General features: G+C 49.7%; 1 protein-coding gene across 1 annotated transcript in view; it reads left to right on the forward strand.

Annotated features, from left to right (window-relative positions):
* The window catches only part of PGLYRP2 (peptidoglycan recognition protein 2), a 30,219-nt gene extending 10,258 nt beyond the window's left edge, over positions 1-19,961 (forward strand). The window contains exons 4-5 of the mRNA XM_086960644.1: positions 9,313-9,607; positions 19,797-19,961. Coding sequence (XP_086816770.1) covers positions 9,313-9,607; positions 19,797-19,805 — 304 coding nt within the window. The 3' untranslated portion in view covers positions 19,806-19,961. The remainder of the gene's footprint in view (positions 1-9,312; positions 9,608-19,796) is intronic.
* Positions 19,962-27,403: the final 7,442 nt, after the last annotated feature.

Raw genomic sequence — 27,403 nt, forward strand, 5'->3', positions numbered from 1 at the left:
GGTTGTACCTACTGAGATAATTTTTGTCTTTGTTTACATTATTGCATACTCAGCTCCTTTCGTAACTCTTTTTGCTAAACCCACCTGGAATCACGTAATAGGGCATCTTCTGCGTATGGTGAAATTGATGCATAGTTTTTAGGGTGGAAGCAGCACTGGTTTAGAAAAAAAGGTTCAAGTGAGTGTGCAACCCCAGCGAAGACCATTTAAGGTCTTTGTTTTTGACATCCTAACTGCCAAACACAACTGTTGCTAACAATTTACATAGGCCCCGACTATGAGTAAGTCGGTGTTTTCCATTCCCTGTGCAAACTCAGAGTTGTGTGGTATTTAACACAGCCAGTAATTATTAAGTGTGTTAAATATCAGACCCTTCCTTAAATTTCGACATCTAAAAATTTAACAAGTGATAAGTGTACGGTACTTACTGTACCATGCAGATTTTGTTGCACCAAAATCCAAATGTTATTTCCTAAACACTCAGAATAGAAGCTATTTATCGCACAGATAAATAGCATAACCTGGGGTATTGTCATTTATGAGGTATGATAAATTACACATTAATTCCGATAAACTTGGATTCCGGGCCACAGAGTGTGGTTTGGGTTCACCCTTTTAAATTATTGTTTTTCTTCTACCAGCCTCTTTCAACCACTGGCTTGAGAGTTTGACAATCATTTCTTGGCTCAGTCCAATGGACTATTCATATCTCACCTAATGTTATTGTCTGTTTGTGTGTCCTTCCTCCTCCACTTCAGCGCTTACACAGAACTGCATGAAGAAATACTTTCCAACTATACCCCTCTCTGTCTGCTTCTGCTGACTCCCTTCCTAGTGTCTCGCTTAATCTACTAACGCTGCATGTGTTAGCACATTAATTGTTGACTTTGCCAATGCTTGTTAGAGGGAGACAGACCTTTTCTTATGTTCCTTCTATGTAATCCTTCTCCTATGACTTAAGCCAACCAGAAAGTTTTCTAGCAAAAGTCCAGAATTTTAACGCCAAGGCCCTCATTCCAAGTGTTATTTTGAGTTCTGATAGCGCTGGTAACAGGAGTTACTGACCCCATCAAAATTATGAGAGCCATAGTCGCTCTAAGGATTTTGTGTACTTCGCCAGAGGGGTCCACCTGGTAAAAACCTTTTAATTCACATAAGACACATAACAGAAGTTACTGGCCCCTTGGAGCTGTGAGATCCATGGTAATTCTGCTGTTCCTTCAGGTGGAGTTCTTGGGTGGAATACCAGGGAAAAATGAGGAACTGGTACTGAAGTTACAGATTCCCCTTGTAATTCCTAATTTCTGAGAGGACCCTCACCATCCCACTTGTATGGTACAGTAACTCCTGGGGCAGTGTTGCTGGGGGAAATATGGGTATTCTCTTATTGAGGTCATTAGTGTCTGGTATAGTACTACCATTGCCCAGTAGTCGGCAAATTAGGGCAGGCCTAGGACTCCTGCATTCTCTATTGTGCTGTATGGCAAGATTTATATGGCGCTTACTACCCCTATGTGAGTCGATGAAGTGCTTGCCTATATGGGTATCATGCTACACTGACTAGGGTGCTTGGTTGAAAGGGCGGTGTCTTTGATCCTTTATGGGAACCGCATTGCTGTTGTGCATGAGGACCATTAAAGTGCGGCTATAGTGGGTTGTTTGGCAGGGCAACACATGCCGAAACTACTTGTGCCTTAACAACGCAGTCTGACCAATGACTGCATCATTACACTTTTCTTTAGCACGTAAGTCATTACAACAACAAGCCTTAGGGAAGCGCTGGACTTTGTAATAGAATAATTTACTATTCCAACTACAATCTGTATATCAGTAGGGAAGGTGATGGACTTAAAATCCAACACCAGTCCTGCACTGAGTTCCCTAAACCAAGTTGTTGTAATGACTTGAGTGCTAAAGGAACGTGTGGTGAAGACACAGTCGTTGTTCACACTGCGTTGTAAAGGCACTATATGATTCAGACTGCGTGGTAAATGATGTTTCCCCTATAGTGCTATGGGACGCCGCACGTAGCAGTGTGATGAAGGAAGTTTTAGAGATAGGTGCTAAATCTATTGTTTTCAGTAAGCTTACAGCTTTAAACAGGTATGTAAGTCTCTTAATGGTATTTCTTAGGATCACAGCCCACTAAGCTGGCAGCCACACCATGTGGTCCATTCTGAAATTTTTACTCTAAAGTTTATGGTCCTCATCAGGCATAGTTTGGAGGGAGAAATGGGGGAGAGATCTGCTGGGATAGTCTTTGTTCATATCATCCCATAACTGCGTGTCATTGTGAGATGTCAAGAAGCGATCATAGAAAGTAGATTGTTGTAACATGCAGTGTGTAGTGCGGTTAGCACTCTAGCAGACGCACGTACGCATCCACGCATCCGCAGGCCAGGCGTGGCCTGCGGGGTCCAATAAAAGAAGGACGCGCGCTCGGGCACGTCACTTCCGAATGAGACGAGTGTGTGGGTTACTGGCTGATGCTCCGCGCCTCCACCCCTGCGCACGTGGCCATGCTGGTCGCTTAGGCCTACCCACACACCCACACCACATTGGCGACGAGGGTGGGATACCAACCCTCGCTCCTTTCATCGGGTGGTACCATCGACACCATCCCGCGGTGCCTACCGCGAAGAGACCAACGTGCCCTCATTCTGGCGGGTCCGCCCCAGTGACCCGAGATTGCCTGACACACGCCGAGGTAACACCGCGGTTTGTCGACCCACTAACATTCGGGCACAGCCGCCATGGTGGACGAGGCAGCAGCGGCACCGGTCATCAACATCCCGTTCCAGTATGCTGCTGCTGGAGTGCTGCCGCCTTTCAGCGAAGCGAGTGACCCATCCACAGCATCACCCCGATGGAAAGTGTGGCTAGAGAGACTTGAAAATTACTTCGTGGTCACCAGAGAAACGGACGACGCGGTGAAACGATCGCTGCTCCTTCACTACGCGGGGGATGAAGTATTCCGACTCTTCAAACATCTACCCAATTCGGCGGGAGTAACCACATATGCTGCTGCGGTCACCGCACTGAACAACCATTTTGACCCGCAACTGAATGTGGACTTCGAAGTCTTTAAGCTGGGACAAGCCCGCCAACGAGAGGGTGAATCGATGGATCAATTCCACACTCGGGTCCGGGAACTGGCCAGTTCCACGGATGAAGACCAACCCAAGGCCATCAGGCGCCAGCTAATACAAGGGTGTCGGGACAAAACGCTGAGGGGCCACATCCTAAGAAAGCCCGGGATCTCGCTCGAGGACATCCTTGTCCTGGCCAGAGCTCATGAACTGTCAGATGCCAGGGCCACGGCCATGGAGCAAGCACTGCATAAGATTCCCGCCAAACCGGAAACGACCAGGAATGAGCGGGCTGACGCAGTACGGGCACGACCACGTGGCCCAGGAAGAAAAGGAGCCCGGCGAGACGCACCACAGGGCCGGTGCGGATATTGTGGACACGAACCCCATGCGGCCAGAGACTGTCCTGCCCAAGGCCAAGTCTGCGGGAACTGCGGAATCCCAAATCACTTCGCAGCGTATTGCCGCCGGAGGAACAAACCCCCAAACTCGCAGAAATCATGGACAACCGCCAAAGCGGTCCGCCAACTATCCATTGCAGAATCACCTCCAGGGAGGACAGACAAATTCCTACCAACGTCGCAGGCTGACTCAGACTCCGAGGACGAGGAGGAGGCGTATGTGGTCTCCTTCGCCGGGGAACTAAAAATCAGACGACGGCCGCAGCCAACATGCGTGATCCACGTAGGTGAGAGCGAAGTGAAGGCCGTCATTGATACAGGAGCCACCGTCAATGTCATGGGCCTACAAGAATTCAACAAGCTGCGCCCTCGCCCGGAGGTCTTAAACTCCAAGACCAAGATATTTGCGTATGGCGCCGACACCCCGCTTCCCCTGAAAGGGAAGATAGTCACACCCATACGGGCCGACGACGTGGAAGTAACCGCAACGATCCACATCATTGATCGAGAGGCCGACACCCTAATAAGCAGCCACACGGCGGAGGACCTGAAGCTCATCGCTTTTGCCAACCACATACGGAACCACCAGGTAGAAGAACTTCTGGAACGCTTCCCCGAGCTGTTCAAAGGCCTGGGGTGCATCAAATGCGCACCGATCAAACTGCACATTGACAAAACCGTCACTCCCACCGCCCTCCGCCATCGGAGAATCCCATTCCACCTGCGGCCGTTGGTGGAGAAGGAACTGGTGAAACTCGAGAAATTGGGGGTCATCGAGAAGGTAACCGGGCCCACCCCGTGGGTGTCGCCCATGGTCATCGTCGAAAAACCCAAGCAGCCGGGCAAGGTCCGGCTATGCATAGATATGAGACTGCCGAACGCGGCAATCAAGCGGGAAAGACATCTGACCCCGACGATGGATGACATCATAGCCGATGTGAACGGCTCGAAGTGGTTTTCCAAAATCGACCTTAATGCGGGGTACCATCAACTACCGCTCGCTGAAGAGTGCCGCTTCATAACCACCTTCAGCACTCACTTGGGCCTCCGGAGATACAAGCGACTCAACTTCGGAATATCCTCGGCCGCCGAGGTGTTTCAGAACACCATCAGGGAGCTACTTTCAGGGCTGCCAGGAGTCATCAATGTGAGCGACGATATCCTCATACACTCAGCCACGGCCTCCGAACATTACAAACACTTGCGGGATGTATTGAAGAGACTCAGTGCACATGGAGCAACACTCCACAAGGAGAAATGCCAATTCTTCCAGTCCTCAATTGAGTTCTTTGGCTACGTGTTCAACCAGGAGGGAGTACAGATCGACCCGCGAAAGTCGAAATCCATCAAGGACGCCCCAGCACCCCAATCGCCCACGGAAGTGAGGAGCTTCCTCGGAATGGCCACATATTGCGGCCGTTTCATCCCAGGACTGGCCACACGCAGCGAGCCTCTCCGAGCGTTGACGAAGGCAGATGCTGCCTGGACCTGGGGCCCCAAAGAACAGGACGCCTTCCGGAGCATAAAAGAAGCGCTTCTGGAGAACGCCACCCTCTCATACTTCGATCCGACCAAGCGGACTGAGGTAATCGTGGATGCCAGCCCTGTGGGACTCGGGGCAGTCCTGACACAAGAACATGAACCAGGGAAATGGACCGCCCTAGCATTCGCGAGCAAAGCTCTAACCCCCACCGAGGCTAGATATGCCCAGATTGAGCGCGAAGCGCTAGCCATCAAGTGGGCCTGCGGACACTTCCACCTTTACTTACATGGACAAGCCTTCGTCATGGTCACAGATCATCAACCCTTGGTGCCACTCTTCAAGGGCACTGCCCCCCATCCACCGCCACGAATCAAGAGATGGGTGATCCAGCTCCAAACTTATGACATGGAAGTCATCTACAGACCCGGAGCCAAAAACCCAGCCGACTATTTGTCACGGCACCCACTGCCGCGAGAACTGGCAGCCACTGATGAGGAGTGTGATGGTTACGTTCAGTGGGTGGCCCTCACATCCTGCCCCCAGTGCATGACTCTAGATGAAATCAAGGAGGCAGCCACAGAAGACCTCCCCTACATGCGGTCACTCCGGGCGGTGCAAGAAGGGTCCTGGACGGAGTATCTCCGGCCCCCCCCGAATTGGTCGGCGGAGGACAAGGAAACCCTCACCAAGTATTGGCAGATCCGCCATGAACTTAGCGCCACGGAGGAGGGCACACTCCTAAGAGGGACGCGCCTCGTGATACCAAGGCGACTCAGACATCGGGCCACCCAACTGGCACACGGAGGTCACCAAGGGGTCACCAAAATGAAGGCGCGCATGCGCGAGAAGGTGTGGTTCCCCGCACTAGAAAGCACTGTGGACGAGTATGTTAAGAACTGCATGTCCTGCCAGTTGACCAGTGATCCGGAACGTCCAGTCCCCATCATTACGGAGGAAGCCTGCACAGCTCCATGGGAAAAGGTCAGTGTGGATTTCGGGAGCTTCCCCGGTGAGGGGCACACTCTGGTGGTCATAGATTCTTATTCCAAATACCCCCTCGTAGAGAAAATACAATCCACGGCTTTTACCCACGTGGGGCCAGCACTTGAAAAGATGTTCTCCCTATTCGGCCTGCCTGGTGAACTCAAAAGCGACAACGGCCCTCTCTTCCAGGGAGCGGAGTTTGCCACCTTCATGACGACGCGAGGCATCATCCACCGGCGCATCACTCCCCAGTGGCCACAAGCCAACGGGGAGGTGGAGCGATTCATGCGAACACTTAACAAAATGTTCAGGATCGCAGTGGTCGAAGAGGCTGACCCCGAACAGAGACTGCACGAATTCCTGAGAGATTACCGGGGAACACCCCATTGCACCACGTTGAGAAGCCCGTGGTCGTTGATGTTTCAAGGCCAACGAAGGGACTTCCTCCCCGTGCCGCCGGGGCCAAGGCGGGAAGATGAGGAACCGGATGAGATGCAGGAACTCGCACAAAGACGCCGGCGCAGGAATAACATGCGGGCGAACAACCGCCGCAGGGCCACCCCAAGGCAACTACATCGAGGGGACCGGGTCATCATCAAGAATCGACGACCCGGGGGAAAGTTTCGGACTTTTTATGAACCAGGGCCGTGGACGGTCACCAACACGAAGGGCACCATGGTGACTGCCAACAAGGAGGGAGAAGAAGTGTCAAGGAACTCGTCGTGGTTCAAAGTAATCACTCCAGCCGGCAATGCAAGTGCTGAAGCCCAGGAGGATATCCCCGAAACACCCGGAGCGACAGCACCAGAAGCGGCGAGCAGCTCCGCAGCAGACGGCGGGGGCCTCACGTCGGAGCCTGAAGCACCAACACACTCCACCCCTGTCCGGAGCCAGGCTCACCCCGGGGATCGAGGCTCGGGCCGCACGCCTCGTTACAGTCTGAGGCCCAATCCCCGCCCCAACCAGAAACTCAATGACTATGTCTGCCACCTGAGCTCCTGAACTCTGCAACCGGGGAGCACGCAAGTACCTTTTCATCATTGTATATTCGATTCATGAACAGTTTAATGAACATCTTGAAATTGTTGAAAGTTGGATAGAGATGTAGTGCGGTTAGCACTCTAGCAGACGCACGTACGCATCCACGCATCCGCAGGCCAGGCGTGGCCTGCGGGGTCCAATAAAAGAAGGACGCGCGCTCGGGCACGTCACTTCCGAATGAGACGAGTGTGTGGGTTACTGGCTGATGCTCCGCGCCTCCACCCCTGCGCACGTGGCCATGCTGGTCGCTTAGGCCTACCCACACACCCACACCACACAGTGGTCCTAAATTAAAGTCCTCCATCAGCCAGCGACTTGTGGCAGATCTTTGTCATTTGGGAGCGTAAGCAGGTCAAGCAGCATTATTATGCAGCCTGAATCAACTACAGCCCGTCCCCTGAGTGTTATGGTATTAGTGAAGGCCAGGAGGGTTATACCTGAATTGACATTACTATATGCTACTTAGGCTAAATATAGGACACCCTTGCACAACTTACCTGGACATAGAAAGCAGTGTATACTTCATCTTTCACCAGCTATAAAAAACACAACGATACATTTAAGGTCAATTAGCTGTTATTTTTTACAATACTGAGTTCTGTAAAGCTGGCAAGGAGTTCCGTTGCATCATATAGGGTGAGGTTGCAGTCCGAGTGTAACGCGGCATGAGGCCGCAGCCTGAGTGTGACATCATTGAGGTTTGGGTTTGCGGTCCTCATGGAACATCACAGATGATAATCCCACGGGCCACGCCCTCTGAAACACTGCTGAGTCCTAGATAACAGATGCAAACTGATCTGGGGTTGTATGACCGTAAGAGCGCACTGTCTATGTGCGCCGGGGACAAGCAATGGACAGTGTGCCCCATTACTGATAATGTGCTGCTCCCAGAGCAGCTGCAAACTCACACTGCCAAGGGGGCAGCACATCAATATAGACCGAAGCAGCCGGTCCACCTTTAATAGTGCAGGCGGCACCTGGACTGGAGTATTAAAGGGGACAGGGAACCCCTGTAGGCGGGTACAATGAGAGAATTTACCCCCTTGAAGAGAAATGCCTGGGGGTAAAGGGACTACAATTACTTCCATCTGGAGTGGCGCCCTCAGGTGGCTCACTAACTGTATGCCACCTCTTTCTGGTGCACAGTCAATGCCCCTGTGCCTCTGCGCCAATGTCCACAATACAGCACGTCGCAGAGACAAAACATTCAGGGCCTCATTTATGAGAAATGATGCATCCCTGCGTGAAAACAGTGATGCGTCACTTCTCAGTGCACACTCCTTGCGACATACCTGATGCGTCATATTTAATGTATGGCGCATCATGTCCCAAGGAGTTACAGATACGTTAGTATTTCTGACGTATCTGTAAGCACAAAAGTGACGCATTGCTGGAGTGTGTCACAAAAGTGACACAACTCCAGCAATGCTTCCTTTCACATGGGGCAAGCCCCATGTGAAAGGGTCTGCGTCAGTCTTACGCCTTCTGTGAGGCAGGTGCAAGATTTTGACGCAACGGCGTCCTAGAAGTGACGCCGTGAAATCTCATAGATTTCACTGCGTCATTTCTTCGAGGCTTTTTGCGGGGGAATGCCCCCCCTGCATACATTATACCTGATGCAGGTATAATGTAGCGCAGGGGTTTACAAAGTGACGCATCTGCTTAGATGCGTCACTTTGTAAATAGCGCGCAACAGGAGGCATGTTTTACGCCGCCGATGCGTCACAAAAAGTGACGCATTGGAAGCGCAAAACTGACTTAAATTAGGCCCTCACTCTTTTGTGTAGGGCCATGCTCCATGCAAATGAGGGAATGCCTTGTGTATAATACACCATGCTCACAAGGACCCTCGTGTGAGTTAACAAGTGAACACCCACATGCATACACACAAATTTAAATTAGAGATGCACATTTCACACATCAGTGCCAGGGGCGTAACACAGGCCCCCACATCGATCAATGCACGTGAATAAACAGCCATGGAGAAGTGGCTGATGCATAGTAGGCATGCTCCCTAGCAGAGCCAGCCTTTTACCTAAAGCAAACTGTGGGATGTGTGGAAGAGTGCTTGTGCCTTGTATGCATAGCCCACCCCCGCCTGTCAGGAAAAGGTCGAGAAGGATTGTGTGGACAAGCAGAAAGCTGTGTAGCTGAGTTATGTAGACAAACAAGGACTTGCGACGACAAAGAAAGAGCAATATACTACTCTGATTTCACAACTGCACTCAGCTCAGTTTCACCAGCTGTGATTTCATCTTGAAATGCTTTTCACAATGTTATTATGTCACAATAACAGAGTATTCATTTTTTGCAGCTTTGTGGTAGGGGCTGATGGGTACCTTTATGAAGGCCGCGGCTGGACATGGCAGGGAGCCCATACCAAGGGACACAATGCTGTGGGCTACGGCGTCAGCTTCATTGGGGATTACACCTCCCAGCTCCCTGCCGCCTACGCCCTGGACCTGGTGAGGGACCACTTCCTGCAGTGCGCTGTGGGCGCTGGATACCTACTTCCAGGATACACCATATATGGCCACCGCCAGCTGGGGCAGACCACCTGTCCAGGAGACGCGCTCTTTCATGAGATCCAGACTTGGAAGGGATTCCAGGTGAGTCCATCTCCAGAGCAAAGACAGAATCACTTCTGGTACAGGCCAGGCCATGCAGAGCCAAATGGTTGAGAGTGAAATGTTTTCTGAGGTAACATACACATAATCAAGGTATTGTTTTGCCTTGTGAATGGTGACGCCACACCTACATTGCAGCCATTTCCTTTCAAAGGACGAACTGCATAGTTGCCAACATTTGGAAAAACATCCTGGGACACTTTGCAGCACAGAGTTGCTGCAGATAGAAAGTTCTTGTTTGTGTACCTGTGTGTAATAAAGAGGAACAGTTTCTGCAACAATATTACCCGGGACAGTCTCCAACTTGCCAGGACTGTTCCTGCAAAAGGGGACAGTTGGCAACTTAGGGACGGGGCTGGGTCTTATCATGATTGATGATCTGCTGTGTGTGCATCATAAAAGTACTCACTGCTTGCTGGTCCAAGCAGCTAGGAAACAGATAATTGAATGAACGAGCAAAGGACACAGCACCCTAGAAGAGCAGGAATAGCATGTTTTGGATGTATGTCATTACAACGCATGCTTTTACAACGAATGCCATTACGACGCAACTTTTACAACGCAAGTCGTTACAACGACTTGCGTTGGGGGGCGCTGGATAGTGAATAGTTTAATTTACTGTTCCAACTCCAGTCACCGTGGATAGTAGGGAAGGTGTTGGATAGTAATTAAGCTATTCCCTATCCAAGAGCAGCCTCCAGCGCAATTCGTTGTAATGACTTGCGTTGTAAAAGTTGCGTTGTAATGGTAGTGCGTTGTAAAAGTTGCGTTGTAAAGGATGTTTCCCGCATGTTTTGCTTGTTTTGAAGGGCATCAGGCGTTTTACTACGTCCAGTTATGAAGTAGACAAAAATAGATCAAACTACTGCTTTTAGACAATGTTCGCAGTTTACAAAGCAAATATTGAAGCAAAAAAAAAATGCCATTCCCATTTCAAATACGAAGGACAAGTTTAGGTTCAGGCATGATATATTTTGTCTCTTCTGTGTTCAACCCGATCCACAATCTATTGTTTTAAGCTTTGCCATGGTTTAAGACTGCATCAGGTACATGCCCTGATGCTTGCCTCCATTCTACAATCAATGCACCTACATGAAAATAATTAGCACACACTCACCAACAGTTTGACCGTTAGTCAAGGGCACAGCCAATTTTGTGACTCACTGCAAAAGGGGATACACCCTTTTCTAACCAGATACAACAAGAATAGAAAGAGGACATGCCAAGCTAATGTATCACATGCTTGGCGTTAGTGCTGCTTCTCTGAGTGTTCCTAAAGGTAACCTGAGGTGAGTAATATAAGAGACTATGTACGACCTGAGCCTCATTTGGTGAGTTGATCTTTCCCAACCTCTTCTCCTAAATGTTCAAGTTGGAGGGCCGGGTCTTCATAGCAGCAGCTGGCGAGGACAGGAATCTTCCTGTTATCACTGGCACAGATTGAGCCCTTTAACAATGCCAGAGGCTCCACTGACCTTAATCTGTGACCGCTCCCTGGTCCCCACCTAACCTTCACCTATGATACAAAACCAAAACCACAGAAATTCACCAGTTATAATTACCTTAATTAACTGTAACTCACGCCCAAGGCGATCATGACACGCTCCCACCGCCATGCACAGTCTCATTATCAATTATGTCATTTCAGATGAAAATGTCATGCTATCAATGAAATCGTTGATCATGCCATGAGTGATGTAATATGTGGGGTAATTTGAAGTGCATGGCAGGGGAGAGTTGTAGTTATCTTTGGGCATGAGTTATAGTTGTTTGTGATAACTATAACTGGTGAATTTAGAGATTCTGTTAGTTTCAAATGGTATGTTTTAACTGACATGTTCATTTAACCAGAACGTCCCTATAACCTTTGTTTTTTCAGTGAATTCCTAGGGTTTTTACATAAAACGCTCGAACTTACCTGCACCAGGACCTGTGTCCAATCCGTGGGGTGCCAACCCCAATCCGTGCACACCCTTTGTCTGTGCATAGCACAAGGGTGTACACACGGCTTAACAACACCACCCCCAGGGAGCCTCAGGGTACCCACTGCTACTCCGACTCCCTTGCCAGCACTTATCCTGGGTGTCAGCAAGAGCCAGCAAATCTTTTTTTATTTTAATATTTTAGCAGAGGGGCATGTGGCCCCCCTCACTCAAGCGTTTACATGCCTAGGGGACCCCATCTCCCGCAGCTGTATTATTTTGTTTGAGGAGTAGGGCATGCGTTCCCCTCCCCGAGTCTTTAAGGCCCTGAGGTCCCTATCCCTCTGCCTTTTTTATTTTTATGGGGATAGGGTAATCAGGAACCCTATCCTCTGGGGCTTTTATTTTAAAAAAGGGGAGGGAGCATGCAGCCCCCTCCCTGAGCCACAGCATGCCCCAGAGACCCCATACCCCAGGTCCTTTATTAGGTCTCGCCTATTCCATTCCGCAAGGAATGAATATGCGAGTCTTATGCAGCTAAACCACTACTTAAACCCAAGGCTCTCAAAAGGCTCTCCAAAGCGGATTTTCAACAGTTCACGAGAATCACGTGACCACAAGCTCCTCGTGCACGAGCTCGCATTCCATCATCGAAGGCAGCCCAGCCAGCCCAGCCTCCCTCACACAAGCTTCTCCCAGCAGGCAGCCGACCCCCTCCCTCTCCATATGGTCGCTCGAGTTGCCCACCCCCTCCCTCTCCAGCGCCTGCCTTCTCTCTGCCCACGCATCGCAACTTGTTTAAATTTCAGCTCCTTGAGGTTTTTCGCCTTAAAGTGCTTTGGGTCCACACTACCCACTCACCCTCTTTGTCATTCACATTACTTGCGGGCTACTCTTTTATTTAATACACAGACTTGCTCTTCACTTCACCTTTCACGGCCGCAGGCCATGACTTACATTTCTACTCTCCTCAGCCCATGTAGACACCACACCATGACTCGCATTCTTGAAGGCAATCTCCGCCCCCCTGGTGTTTCTGGCTTTTCTCGAGAGCTTCAAAGGCTTCACGGGTGCCAGGCGGTGCAAATCACTACATCTCAATGTGCTTGTTCATCTATGTGCACTGAATTGTGGCTTCATTCATACTAGTCATGCCTTACTCCCCAGTTACGAGAGTAATTCACCCAAACTTTACTCATTCAGCCATTATCCCGTAACAGCAGTCAACCTGTGTCTGGCCTCCCCCAGCAGGCAGCCCACCCCCCTCCCTCTCCATATGGTCGCTCGAGTTGCCCACCCCCTCCCTCTCCAGCGCCTCCCTTCTCTCTGCCCACGCATCGCAACTTGTTTAAATTTCAGCTCCTTGAGATTTTTCGCCTTAAAGTGCTTTGGGTCCAAACTACCCACTCACCCTCTTTGTCATTCACATTACTTACGGGCTACTCTTTTATTTAATACACTGACTTGCTCTTCACTTCACCTTTCACGGCCGCAGGCCGTGACTTGCACTTCTACTCTCCTCAGCCCATGTAGACACCACACCATGACTCGCATTCTTGAAGGCAATCTCCACCCCCCTGGTGTTTCTGGCTTTTCTCGAGAGCTTCAAAGGCTTCACGGCCGCCAGGCCGTGCAAATCACTTCATCTCAATGTGCTTGTTCATCTATGTGCACTGAATTGTGGCTTCATTCATACTAGTCATGCCTTACTCCCCAGTTACGAGAGTAATTCACCCAAACTTTACTCATTCAGCCGTTATCCCGTAACAGCAGTCAACCTGTGTCTGGCCTCCATTAGGATTCCAATCTTTCGGCCAGTGTCCCTCATCAGCAAATTAACTGTGCCGAGCCCCCATTATCCTCTTCCCGCCCTTGACAAGCTTACTTCTTCAAGGGTCGGTGTTGCCTTATCACGTGGGGTTTATAAATGAGCCTCGCCGCATTAAGAAACAATCAAGAAATACTACATTTCTTTAAAAATGTATAAACAAATCAAAACAAAAGATAACCCTTTATAATGCCGGTAGCTCATGTCGCCATCTCCTATTTCCTTCTGACTATTTTCCAGAGTGGACGTGCCCGAGCCGCATGGGGAGCAGCAGCCTTTGATGTGCCGGCCGGCCATGCAGTGAATAATTAGGGGAGGAGAAATGCCATCTGTTTCTTTGCGCTCGGCCTCAGGCCGGCATTTCTACGCCCCTAATTATTCACTGCATGGCCGGCCGGCACATCAAAGGCTGCTGCTCCCCATGCTATGTCGTCAGTTTCCTCTGCCTTTAACTGTGCTAGCAAAGATGTCAGCATACGGCCTCTGAGGCTGGCTGCTTCACCCCGTTGTGTTCCCCAGAAGTATCAGACTGTCTCACAAGTGACTGACTCTGTCCCAGCCTTATTCTGCCCATGTCACTCACTCTGCCCGAATATTACCAGCCCTTCAGGAGCACCCAACTGTCTCACAAGTTACCAACTCTGTCCCAGCCATGCCAGCCCTTTAGAAACACCCTCTCGCCCAAGTCACTGACTCTGCCCCAATATTACCGGCTCATTTGAAGAATCAAGCTGTCGGAGGAGGAGGAGCCAAGATGGCGGACGGGACGGACGCTTGAGCTCCCGGCTCCTCGAGCCGCCTGGCTTCCTTCGACAATCCTGCTCACTTCTCCTGACCTGCGCCGCTTCAATGCCGTGGGAAACTGGCGCTGAAGTGATTGGCGTTCTTCCGACACCTTTGCCGGCGGATTTGGCAGCATATTCGGCGTTTATTCTGACCTCCAACGCTTCCCCCGGTACCTGTGTTGCTGGCTGCCGCTGACCGCCGAGGGACGTGGACGGCAAGACGAGCGGGGGTGCTGCTGCAGATCACGGGGGTATAATGCGCTGTCCGCGCGATCGGGGTCGGACCCTTCTGTCTGGGCCAGAATCCCCCCTCGCGCTGCCTATGTCGTGCTGAAGCTGGAGGCTCCCGTGACTGGTTCTTCTCTGCCACTCTGTCGAGTAACGGGCAGACTCCATTTTGGTGCATCTTCCTGCGGGGGACGGCCGGTTCTCATGATCAGCGTGGAGTGCCTCTCCCGGTGCTGTTCCCGGCTTTTTTCGGTGCTCCCCCGGTGGCTGGCTCCTGGAACTTGTGGCTTCGTTGGACACCCCCGTCTTGCCACGGATTGTCTGCAGCTGAGGCGACCATGGCGCCTGATCTTCTTGTTGAGACACAGGCTGACCCTGTGTGCAGTGTACTTGCTTGCCTACATGCCCCGGTGCCACTGACAGTACCGGGGGAGCGGCGGGATTGTGGGGACCGGTGTCTGCAACTGAGTGACCCGACCCGCGGTGAGGTCCTGGCTGCCCTAGTGGCGTTGCGGGTGGAGATGCGGAGCACTGCCCGGGCACTGGCCCGGAGACTCGATGACGCGATGACTGCCACGGAACAGCCCCGGCTTGAGTATCTTCCTCCGCCCCTGCTCTCTCCTGGAAGAGAAACAACGTTGCCGAGCGATGGGACGGTGGTGCGGCGTCCTTACGGTTACAATGTAACTTGCCTGCTCATCGACGAGGATACAGTAGCGCAGACGCCCTTCACTTTGAAAACTGTGATTTTGCCTCGGAGCTCTCTATCGGAACCCAGTTTCTCACTTTCCTTGCCACATGCGACCTTGGCTGTATTTTTCCCTGAAACAGCAGTGACACGTAACTCTTGGTCTTGGGACCCTGCGACACGATCCGTCTTCATTGTTCTCTTCCTTCGTGAGCGGCCATTTTGCTTCTTTGTCCCGGTTGGAGGTGATTCGCAGCGATGGACAGGCCTGAAACATTTCTGCCGGTCCGGACAGGGGTGATGGTATGGTGGTCGTCGCTTTGGATAGATCGGCTGGCGGAGACCTGGACTGGCACACATTTTGCAATACTGGCTGAGTACTCTATAATATCCTGATGTTTGCTACATGTCGCTGTCGAACTCTCCTGAGGTTCACCTCTTAAGCTGGGGGGAGGACTTGTGCTGTGGTGGGGTACTGGATGTTCTTGATTCGGGTCCACCGGGTTTATAGATTTTGACATTGTGTTGTACAAGGCGCAGGATGTAATGGCGGCGAGGGAGACCGGGAATTTGGTTGTTGGGTGGGCTCCTCCCCGCTTTTTCCCCTTTTCCCCTTCCCTTTCCTGGGAGTAGTTGGGTAGTGTACTCTTCTTTTTCTCCCGGGGCTTATGTGCTTTGTGTCTCTTTTTCCCTTCCTTTTCCCTTTTCTTTCTTCTTCTCGAATTCTCTTCTCTTACTGCATTTCGGGTTTTTGGGGAGATAAAACACTCTGCTAGGGGGGGGCAGGCCGTAGCCTCTGCATGTGTGTAGGGTGGGGGGGGGTATGTTTTAGTTGGTGTTATTTTCTATGGTGCCTTTTGTTCTTTCTATTGTTTCTTTTCTAGGCCCGTGTTAGGCAGACTGGGGGATGGGTGGTGGCGCGGTGTTGGATGGGTATGTAGCGTCCTCCTTGGGGGTGTGCAAGCTGTGTGACCGTCCTCTGGCTGGGACTTACATGTCGCGAGTAGCGCTGATCTAACTGACTGTTTGCTGTTGAGTCCCACCTACATGGCCCTAGTTTTCTCTTTTTGTTGGTATCGGTGCGGACTAGTACGACCTGACTTTAATTGTCGCTATGAAAACCTTAAAATTAACCTTCACCGATCCTGAGACATGGTAATGTGCTAATTACAGTGTGACCCCTTGAATGCTTGCCTATAACGAATGATATTACTGTGTCGCCGTAAAGTTGCATTGATGCACAGATGTTTTCGTGGCCGGCCGGAAGGTTGTAGGCCCGTATTTGTTCTGATTTGAAGCACAATAAAGGTTTTCAAAAAAAAAAAAAATAAATAAAAAAGAATCAAGCTGTCTCACGAATGACCAACTCTGTCCCAGCCCTATCGGCCGGCCCTTCAGAAGCACACTGTTTACCAAGTTAATGAATCTGCCCCAATATTTCTGGCCCTTCATCCACCCGCCAACTCCACCATCCAACTCACACCATCCAACTCCACCATCCAACTCCACCCTCCAAATCCAACTCCACCCTCCAAATCCAACTCCACCCTCCAAATCCAACTCCACCCTCCAAATCCAACTCCACCCTTCAACTACAACTCCACCCTCCAACTACAACTCCGCCCTCCAAATCCAAATACACCCTCCAACTCCACACTCCAAATACAAATCCACCTTCCAACTGAACCCTACAACTCCACCGCCTCCTTCTCTACCTCCTTGTTCTCTTCTCTTCTCCTGTGCTGATCTGCTGCTCTCTTCCACCCGCCTCCTGCTTTAACTCCCTGGTCTGTTCTCCCATGTTGATCTGCAGCTCTCTTCCACCCGCCCCCTTCTCCAACTGCCTGTTCACTTCTCCCATGCTGATCTGCTGTTCCCTTCCACCGCCTCCTTCCCTCACTCCCTGTTCTCTTCTCCTGTGCTGATCTGCTGCTCTCTTCCACCCGCCTCCTTCTTTAACTCCCTGTTCTCTTCTACTGCGCTGATCTGCTGCTCTCTTCCACATACATCCTTCTCTAACCGCTCACACACACACATACACACACATACAACCACACACACAACCACACAAACACACACAATCACACCACACACACAATCTCACACCCAACCACACCCAACCCCACACCCAACCACACACCCAAACCCACACACAACCACACACACAACCACACATACAACCACACACAACCACAACCACACACCCAACCACACAGCCAACCACAACCACACACACAGCCACACATACAACCACACAAAACCACACAACCACACACACAACCACACCACACACAATCTCACACACAACCACACACACACACACAACCACACCCAACCACACACCCAACCACACACACAACCACACACACAACCACACCACACACACAATCTCACACATAACCACACACAAACACACACACAAACACACCCAAACACACACCCAACCACACACACAACCACACACACAACTACACACACAACTACACACACAACTACACACACAACTACACACACACACCCCACACACACAACCCCACACACACAACCCCACACACAACCCCAAACACCCCCACACACACAACCCCACCACCATACACTCATACAACCACTCACACATACAACCACTCACACATACATCCACTCACACAACTACACACACAACCACACACACAACCACACACACACACAAACACACACATCTGTCGCCCTCACTCTATCTATCTATTCCCCTCACTTTATCTATCTATTGCCCTCACTCTATCTCTCTATCGCCCTCACTCTCTATCTATCAATCTATCTATCTATCGCCCTCACTCTATCTATCGCCCTCACTCTATCTATCGCACTCACTCTATCTATTGCCCTTACTCTATCTATCGCCCTATCGCCCTCACTCTATCTATCGCCTTCACTCTATCTATCACCCTCACTCAATCTATCGCCCTCACTCTATCTATCGCCCTCACTGTCTATCTATCGCCCTCACTCTGTCTATCTATCTATCACCCTTACTTTGTCTATCTATCGCCGTCACTCTGTCTATCTATCTATCGCCCGCTATCTATCTATCACACCACCACAGCATCACTCAGGGGCACCACAGCATCACTCAGGGTCACCACAACATCACTCAGGGGCACCACAACATCACTCAGGGTCACCACAACATCACTGAACGTCACAGCATCACTCGTCGCCACCTCAACATCCCTCCGTGCCACCACAGCATCAATCAGTGCAACCATTCAACAACAACTAGTTCAAATATGTTCTCTCAATGTTTAAAGCTTTATTACAAATGTCACAAAAAGATGTTAATATTTCACTTCTGTTCTTGGATTTTCGTCACAATAAAATACACTGAACATAATCTTCACAAAAGGTATTTACAAAAGTTTAAGCTATTGCCATTATAAATTACAATAAATGTTATTTAAGTATTAATTATTAAAAATTAAAAGCCATTGTTATTTGTAATATCAATACATCTAAGTCACGTAAATACAAAACATGTTGCATTACAAATGCTATGTGTCACATTTGCAAAAGTTAAAAGTACTGGCATTGTAAATGACAAAGCTATTAATTTAGCTATTTTCAAAACCAACAGATAAATATAAAATGTGTCATTTACAAGACCAATAGCTCAAACTTTCCTAATGCGAGACCTATTGCATTGCAAATGCTTGTTTCTTTAAGGGGAGGGGAGCGTCTGGCCTCCCCTTCTCCTAGACTTTGGGGGCTCAGGGACACCATCCTCTATGGCTTTTATTTCTTATTAAGGGGAAGGTGCACACAGCCCCCCTCCCCGAGACACTAGGGGCCCCTTGGTATGCCATTACTTGGGGCCTCTCTTATTTATTAAGGAGAGGAGGGTTCAGTAGTGCCCCTTCCCAATCCAATACTGGCCCCGGGGCCTTAGGTGGGTGCCTCAGTGCCTAGCTGGGGCTCCCACAAAACACTACGTTGGACGCTCGGGGGGGGGGGAGGGAGCTCCAGTGCCCCAGCGGCCCCACCGTATCCCTGCATGCACCCTTTTGTAGTGCATCGGGAGCTGGCACAACTCCCCCAAGGCAGGATCAGCTGTTTTTCTATGCTCCCACCGGGCAGGAGCAATCTTTGTTTCTCTGCCTGCAAGAGCGCGGGCAAGGAAACACATATCTGCTCCCACCTGGTGGGAGCATTTGCAATGCTCCTGCCGGGTGGGTACACTCATGCCTTCTCCGTCCGCACGCTCACAGGCAGGGAAACTACTGTGTCCCATGGGTGGGCACACCTGAGCACAATTAGTGAGCCAGCCACAGGGATGGGGTCCCCGAGGGCCGCGTACCTTGCGTACCTCTTTCGTACACCGTCCTACACTTCATGTATTATTAGCAAGCTTTTGCAGTCTCTTTTTCATTCCTTCCTTCTCCTCTTATCACTTTTCTTTGATTTTCTCTACTTCATTCTGTCACTTTTCTTTGTTTCTCTTTTGCTTTGAGTCAAAAGTTTGCTTATGAAAAAGAAGCCTTCATCCCTAAAAATTAATCACAGGGCCCATCACCTGTAACCTCCAGCACAAATTCAGCACTGTGTAAGTCAGCTCACCTTGGCATGTATATGGTCAGCAGAACTGCAATAAAACCGATAAAGGGTTCTCAGATGAAAGCGCCAGACCTTCAACGCTCTTATTTTGTGCATTTCTTGTGATAATGGTTGCCTTTTATTTCTGCTGCAGGAGGTGTGAAGAATTCAGAAAAGTATCCCCAAGGCGAGAACAAATCCCATCCGACTTGGACTCGTTGCCTCACCCGCAACCGCTCGATATTTTATTAAATGTTCCGCTTTCTGAAATATCTGCTATGTACTGATCTGTGCAAAGTAAAAATGACTTTGTGACAAAGACATTGAAAGAGTATTTTTTTTAAGGCCAATAGTAATCCATGCTAATCCAATGTTTCATAATTTAGAAATGAAATTTCTAATAACAATAAATCTATTTTGCGCATAGGTTATTCACGCAACGTACTAAAACAGCCCAGCAAATAAACACCACTTCAGAGGGGCGCAGGCAAATCAGTCCCAACTGGTAAAACAAGCATTTACAATGCAACGGTTTCGCCTTTGGAGAAGTTAGAGCTATTGGCATTGTAAATGACAAAATGTGTACTTATGTGTTGGTTTTGAAAACAGATAAATAAATGGCATTGTCATTTACATTGCCAATAGCTTAATATCTCGCAAATGTGAGAACTATTGTACCCTATGGACGAGCTCAGCAGACAGCAATTACTACCACACACACACACACCCAGAGCCACACACACACACCCATAGCCAGCCCCACACACCCAGAGCCAGCCACACACACCCAGAGCCCCACACACACACAACCAGAGCAGTCACATTCACACACCCACTGGAGTAGTCACACACACACACACACACTGGAGCAGTCACACACACACTGGAGCAGTCACACACACACACACACACACACACTCTGGAGCAGTCACATACACACACCCTGGAACAGTCACACACACACACACACCCAGGAGCTCCGGCAATGACGGGCAGATCTGTCTTCCAATGGCTAGCCTCCATTTATGGAGCTATCCAATGGAAGACAGAGGCGGGAGAAAGCTCCATACTTGTTTACAAAAGTTTTCGCCTGCGCGATACTGCTTGCGCAGTAAACGCCAGGCGAAACCTAAAAATGACTAAAGCATGGTAAGTCTCCATATGTCCTGCTAGTAATACTTATTTACACACTAGGACTATTGTTAACCAGACATATTTGAAATAAGAAACAGGATAAGAAGACCACCAAAAGGTCAAATATGATTTACATTCACTCGAATTCTGTACAATGTGAACAACAATTAAATCAAAAAAGAAAACGCACTTATGAATTATGCCTCTCTGTGGACCAAACTAAAACAAAAATAAAATGCACTATTTTAGTGGTATTCCGAAACATCAACTTGGACAATTCTTCCTTGATGCTTTGTACATCCACACAGTGCTATTTAGGGCACCCAAAATGCATTTGTGAGAACCCATATTTCTGAAAAGAAAACATGATTCTGCTTTACCTTTATCCATGGCCTGAAAGTAACTGAATCAGTAAGTTGTTCCCTACACGCAAAGTCGATTTCTGTGATCATCATACAGATGCTGATTTAATTGCCCAAAGTTTCAATGCAAAGGAAGAGAAAACAAAGAATTTCAGTATGTCCCAATACTTTGGAAAACCTTTTGAAATAACACAATCTGCCTACCTTAATAGAAATTCAGTAACCCTAATAATCTCCCATTTAGCTGATCATAACAACGCACAGTGTTTTAAACACACACACACGCTCGCATGTCACACAATTCTCGAATAAACGGAAGCACGCACACATTGTTATATACCTAAACGGATACACACACACTAGCATGTACATACACTTCTTCCAGCATACATGCAATGCTCTCTTCAGACATGGCTTTTCTCTAACGCTCATGCACAATCCCCTATGTATGGATAAACACACCCCCGTGGAGCTGCAGTACCCTGGCTCCCCCTACTCGGCGTGCCCATCCGCGGCTGGCAGAGTGTGTCCTTTTAGGGCACGTGTGCTGTGACTGACACCTCTTACCAGTGACAGCCTCTGAGCTGTGGAGGGGCCGCCGTCCCTCTCAGCGAGTGTGGCTGACACTAACCGGCCTGCCTGCACTTCACCCACATCCTGCAAGCGCCTTACCCTATCCCACGATAAGCATGAGCGGGGGGTGTGGTGCGCAGCCCACTCACCCCAAGAAATATCACCAAACTTCTTAAACTGCCAGGCAAGCTTCCATGAAGTGCCAAGCTCGGCGTATCTGCGCCTGCACACACATCGCCAGTTGACCGCAGGTTCGAATCCCACCCGGCAATATAGTGCGAGGGAACATTGACACACATAGCACATGCTGACCTGCAACAGTCCACACACAGCAAGACAGTGTTGTAAAAGCGCGGCGAACCACGTCAGACTGCCTCTGTTGCGCAGTAGGGTTGGCACAGGGTCAGTCTCGCGCCAGAAGGGGCCCGAGGAGCTGTCAGGGGCAGGGCTGGAGTAAAGTCATGTCACTGCCTGAAAAGCGAAGCCGGTAGGGATGGAACAGTCGATTGCATGTTAGACTTCTTCCAGGAAGAGGCAGTCCATTCTGCCAAGTGTTTAATTTGAGCAGGTGCTCAGCACCGGCGATTGTGTCGCATGATTTCCCCTGGACATTGAGGCACGCCGAGACTCGAAACTGGTTCTCCAGCTCCGAAATAGGCAGCTTCTAGCCATTTGGCCAAGTCCTCTCCAGAATAACGAGTGCTGGGGCTCTAGTCGGGAGGCAGATTACACCTGCACATTTCTACGGTTAGCGCTGTCTCCTGATGAGAGCCCCGGCACTTTTTATTTTACAAATTAACCACTGAGTTTCTAGACAGCTGAGGTAGTCAGGCACTGGCAGCGTTTTCTCAGAGACAGCCCTACAGCCCGGAGTGATTGACTTGGCGCGGGCCTGCCCCGTGACTGACAGCCTGCCCCGTCCCCGGCACACGTGCAGACGCGAGGTGTGGGGTCGCTCACCTAGTAGCAGCAGCAGTAGGGCCCCCCTGCCGGCCGGTCCAGGGTCCGAGGTGCTGCCCCCTGCAGGCGACGCCATCTTCATGCAGTCCAGCGCCCAGAAGAGGTGAGTCAAGAGCCTGGGCGCCGAGTCAGATGGCAGGAGACGGTCAAAGGCGAAGGATAAAAATAGTGCAAGAGTAGGTAGAGGCCGGAGCCCGAGCAGTCCGCAGGGCGAGTCTGTCTAAAGTTTTAACAGGGAAATCAAGTCCACGGGCCATCTCCCTTCCCCCAACTCCTCATTCCTGTCTGGTGCTCGCTGCTAAGCCACCTCTCCCTTCTGTCCCTCCTCCTCTCTCACTTTCTCTCTTTCCTTCTCTTTACCCCTCCCCCTTCCCCCCCCCCCCCCCCCCCCCCATCCACTGCTACTTTGCTGCCCCTCTTTCTGTCTCTTCCCTATCTCTTTAGGACTCTGTTTTTTCTCTTATCCTTCCTTTTTCTCTTCCTTATACTTGCTTCTCCCCTCGCCCGTCTCTTCTCTTTTATCTATACTGTCGCTATCTCTCTATGTTCCTACATCAACATTCTCTTTTAACTCTGTATTGCCATGCCCCTCTTTCTCCTCTACCGACCTCTCCTCCCTCTTTTTCTACTTTTTATTCTCTCTCCACTTGTCACCTCCCGCTTGCTACCCTCTAGCTGCCTTTTTAACCTGACAATCTGTCGTCGCGGCCGCACGGGAACCATGTAATGAAGGGCAGATGTCAGGGATTGGGCGTAGGGATTCTGAAAGAGAAAGACAAGCAGTCTCGGTTTAGCGCTGGAAATGTCAGCGGCGCTCTGCATTTGCAAACACAAGTTTCTTCGCCGGGCTGGCGGCGCGCGCAGGAGATAAAAATGTGCAAATAAACAAACGTACTCTTAGAGCAGAGGAATGAATTGCAGATAATGCCTGACACTAATGAAGATAATTACGAGAGTAATTACATTACTATCTCAGTGGGAATGACAGATAAACAAGTGCTTTGGTTTATAGGATTTTTCAGCGCAAGCATCTTCCCCAGGAGGATATCCGCTCCACAGCAATCATAAATCAGTCTGATTTGACCTCATTAAGCGGTGATATCTGCTTTCTGTTAACCTTTCCTTGCTTGCTACAAGATACTCTACGAGCACCTCTTCACAAAGCCCTGCCTGCCAAGCAGATGCAGCATAACGGCGAGCTGAATACAACAGCAATGTGCAAAAAGTATTACCTTACAGCTCTTTCACGCAGGGAGATTCAAACATAAGCTTTGCGAGCATTTACCATTCAAAAACAACAATTAGAAATTCATTCAACTTTCTCAGAAAATCAACTATATTTAGCTAATGCCCAATAAAATTAAGGGCTCACAAACAACAAAATGTTTTGCTAAAACAACACGATTTGTTCCAAACTGAGAGCACACTGTTTAATATACACAAGATAAACAATTAATTATGTGTCATGTTATTCAGGGAACTTCCTGTGATCTGTAGTTTCCAGGAATGTTCCTTCTTTTTACGTTTATAGTTAACAGCGGCCCCTAGGCCTGTGGCTTTCTAGAGGCAGGAGAAAGCGAAAATAAATAGGGTGCCTGGTTAAAAACAAGATGTATGGAAAGACACGTTCTTGGGTGCGAGCTCTAACCACTGTCAAATTACCTGAGTGCAGACCAAATCAACAAACAAAAATATGTTCTCTCCTCTGCACATCAAGCAAATCATACCCCCCCCTCCCCGAACACCAGGAGTATAAATCAGCAGTTAACACACACCCTCACCCTCTGATGTTGCCATATCGTGATGTTTCCAAAATAATATCACATCCCTGCAACCACTCCCCAAAACTCTGTTCTTTGCCATCACCATCTCTACCCCTTGGAAAACCATGTCCCATTCCTGTGTTGGCAACCTGGATTTCGCCTCATACTTCTGCTCTCTTCGTTTCATTATCAGGCAGTTCCGTGTCACTGTCCCCATCATCCTTCCATACCCTTCAACTGTTTTTTCTCCCTCCATTCGGTAAATCCATCGTGCATCCAATACAAGATACCTTGCCCTCAAAGCATCTTTCTCCTCTACCGACCTCTCCTCCCTCTTTTTCTACTTTTTATTCTCCATCCACTTGTCACCTCCCTCTTGCTACCCTCTAGCTGCCTTTTTAACCTGACTGTTCTCCCTATCATCTCCCAAAGCCATCGTTGGAGCCCCTCACGGCTCTGCTGAAATGCCCGGGGACTTGGAAACAATGTCCGCTGGGGGAGCGACCCACTGCCTTCTGGGGCCACTCTACCCCTTCAGGAATGCCCTCGTGAGCCTCTCAGGGCTCAAGACAGTGACACCCTGCCACACGGAGCCTCCCCTAGCCCTTCTCACTTACCGGGCTACTCTGGCGGAGGCTCCTGGCAGGTTTCGCGCTGCTCCTCTTCTCGGGCTGCGGGGCTCTCCTCGGCCACGGAGCCCTGCCTGCCGCTTCCCTCTTTGCTTTCCGGGGCGGCCCCGGCGCTCTCCCTCACTCCTGGGAGCCCCGGGCCGCAGGGATTCGGCCGGCATTCTTCCTCTATTTTCCCCGGTGGCAGTGCTGGCCAATCACAGCGCGGCGGCGGGCGGGACTTCCTCCGACAAACCGGAAGTCCCGCCCCGCATCAGGCACCGTCGTGCCTGACTTCCTGTTTTGCGGCGCTCGGGCCGTGGCGGTGAATCTCGGGGGCATTTCAGAGGGGTGGCACCCTCGAGATTAAAATAAAGCGGCTTTTTAAAGAGCGTCCCAATATAGCGCCACAAAAGGAGTTTGCAGTAGCCACAATGAAACTTTCCATGGTCGACAGCTAATTGAACAAGTCAGGTCCCGGGCCGCGCTGTGATTGGCTGACGTCACGGGGGTGTCCCGGGCCGGCAGCCAATCGCAGCGCGGCCCGGGACAAAGGGGCGGGGCTTAAAAAAGCACCAGAAACGCCCCCGAATCGCGTTTTCGAGAGAAAGCGCGATTGACAGCCTCTGTCTTCCAATGGCTAGCCTCCATTTATGGAGCTAGCCAATTGGAAACAGGGGCTGTCCTAAGCTCACAACTAAGAACAAAAGATTTCGACTGGGAGGGGCTTCGCCCCTCGCCAAAAGTCGAAACCTAAAAATAACCTGAGACACAGGGAGGTAGACAAGGCAATTGATCTGTGAGTGCCTGGGCACACCTCCATTTTATTGTATCTCTTTTTTGCAGTTTTATATAGTGAGAACTTGAGCCGCAGTTGTTGGAGAGCTTTATATGAGCACCCGTACATTGCACAAGGACACATTATGGGGCATATTACCAAGGGCCTTATCGCCGCTTTAGCGGGAATTTTTCCCGCTAAAGCGGCGATAATTTTATCGCCCTATTACCTAGCTGTCGCTAACACCAGTCAGCGACAGCTTTAAGGAGATAGCGATCATCTTGGGGCCCACTTTGCATGTCAGCGATAATTATTGCTAATGACATGCAACGTGGGCGTGCCAAGATGTTAGCGACTGAAAACAGTCGCTAACATCGCTATCTCCTATTATCTCCTATTATCTACTTACTACTAAGCGCGAATATCTCCAAAAGCTAACGCCTGCCAAAAGCAGTTCTTAGTCTTGTTATCCAATGGAAGGTGGATAACATGGCTAAGAGTATTGTCACAATAATGCATGAATATCGCAGATTTTTCAGCGATATTCATGCATTTCGCAGGATTTTTACCGCTTTTGAGATAAACCTTGATAATATCAAGGTATCTCAGCGGTAAAAATCCTCGGTGCTCGGCGATATAATTTTACCCGCTAACCATGCATAGCGATAATTATCGCTATTGCTTGGTTATGTTTTTAGGCACTGGGACACAAAGTAATTTGCCTAAAATCACAGGATGTAGAGCCAACAGCGAGACTCTAACCTGGTTCCCCAGTTCGAAAGCTGGAAGCTCTGACCATTAGGCCACATCCTCTCCCCTTCTCAATGATTTGGTAAATAGGTGCTAACACCAGTCCAGGAACATCTGTATGCGTAGATGTGTGTATGTAAAGGTATATATTTAAATCAATCCTAGATGGGTTCAGTGGAGCACTTCGCAGGTCCGGATTGGGGTATAGGGAAGGGATACAATTCATGGATGTTGACTAGGGGTCACCAGGAGTATCAGCTGCTTGCAGTGGCTTACATTTTTGTACTACTGGCACTGCCCATGCTACCCCAAAAACCAGGGGTCATGAAGGCAGAGGCAGGAACAGAAACAGCGATGTTTACATTCTATAATCCGCACCCCCTGTCTGTTTAGTCCTTCAGTAGCACACAAGACGATGGAAGTGCCAAAGATGGGGCATAGGGTCAATTCCGTGATGTCACCAAAGGGTCAAAGAGTAATTGGTGTCACTGCTGCTATTCCTGCCATTTTGGTGAATTGCTCTATGCAAGAGAACAGGACGGTGAATATTGCCATGGGGAAGAGAATATGGGTTAATAGCAGCATATTAAATGTATTTTGTGCACGGAAGCCATGCTGACCAAAGTTACTGACGGTCTCAGACTCGTCATGGAAGGTGGAGTGGCAGCCCTGATTTTATTGGACCTATTGGCAGCTTTAGATACCATCTCTCACTCCATCATTCTAAAATGATTGACGAATGCTGGGTTCTCAGATCAAGTGTATGACTTTTTCTCCTTATTTCTGCCAGGAAGATTCCAAATGATGGCTTAGTCGGAATATCATTTCTCACC

The sequence above is a fragment of the Lissotriton vulgaris genome, chromosome 1_1 (assembly GCF_964263255.1).
Source record: "Lissotriton vulgaris chromosome 1_1, aLisVul1.2, whole genome shotgun sequence".
Taxonomy (NCBI): Eukaryota; Metazoa; Chordata; class Amphibia; order Caudata; family Salamandridae; genus Lissotriton; species Lissotriton vulgaris.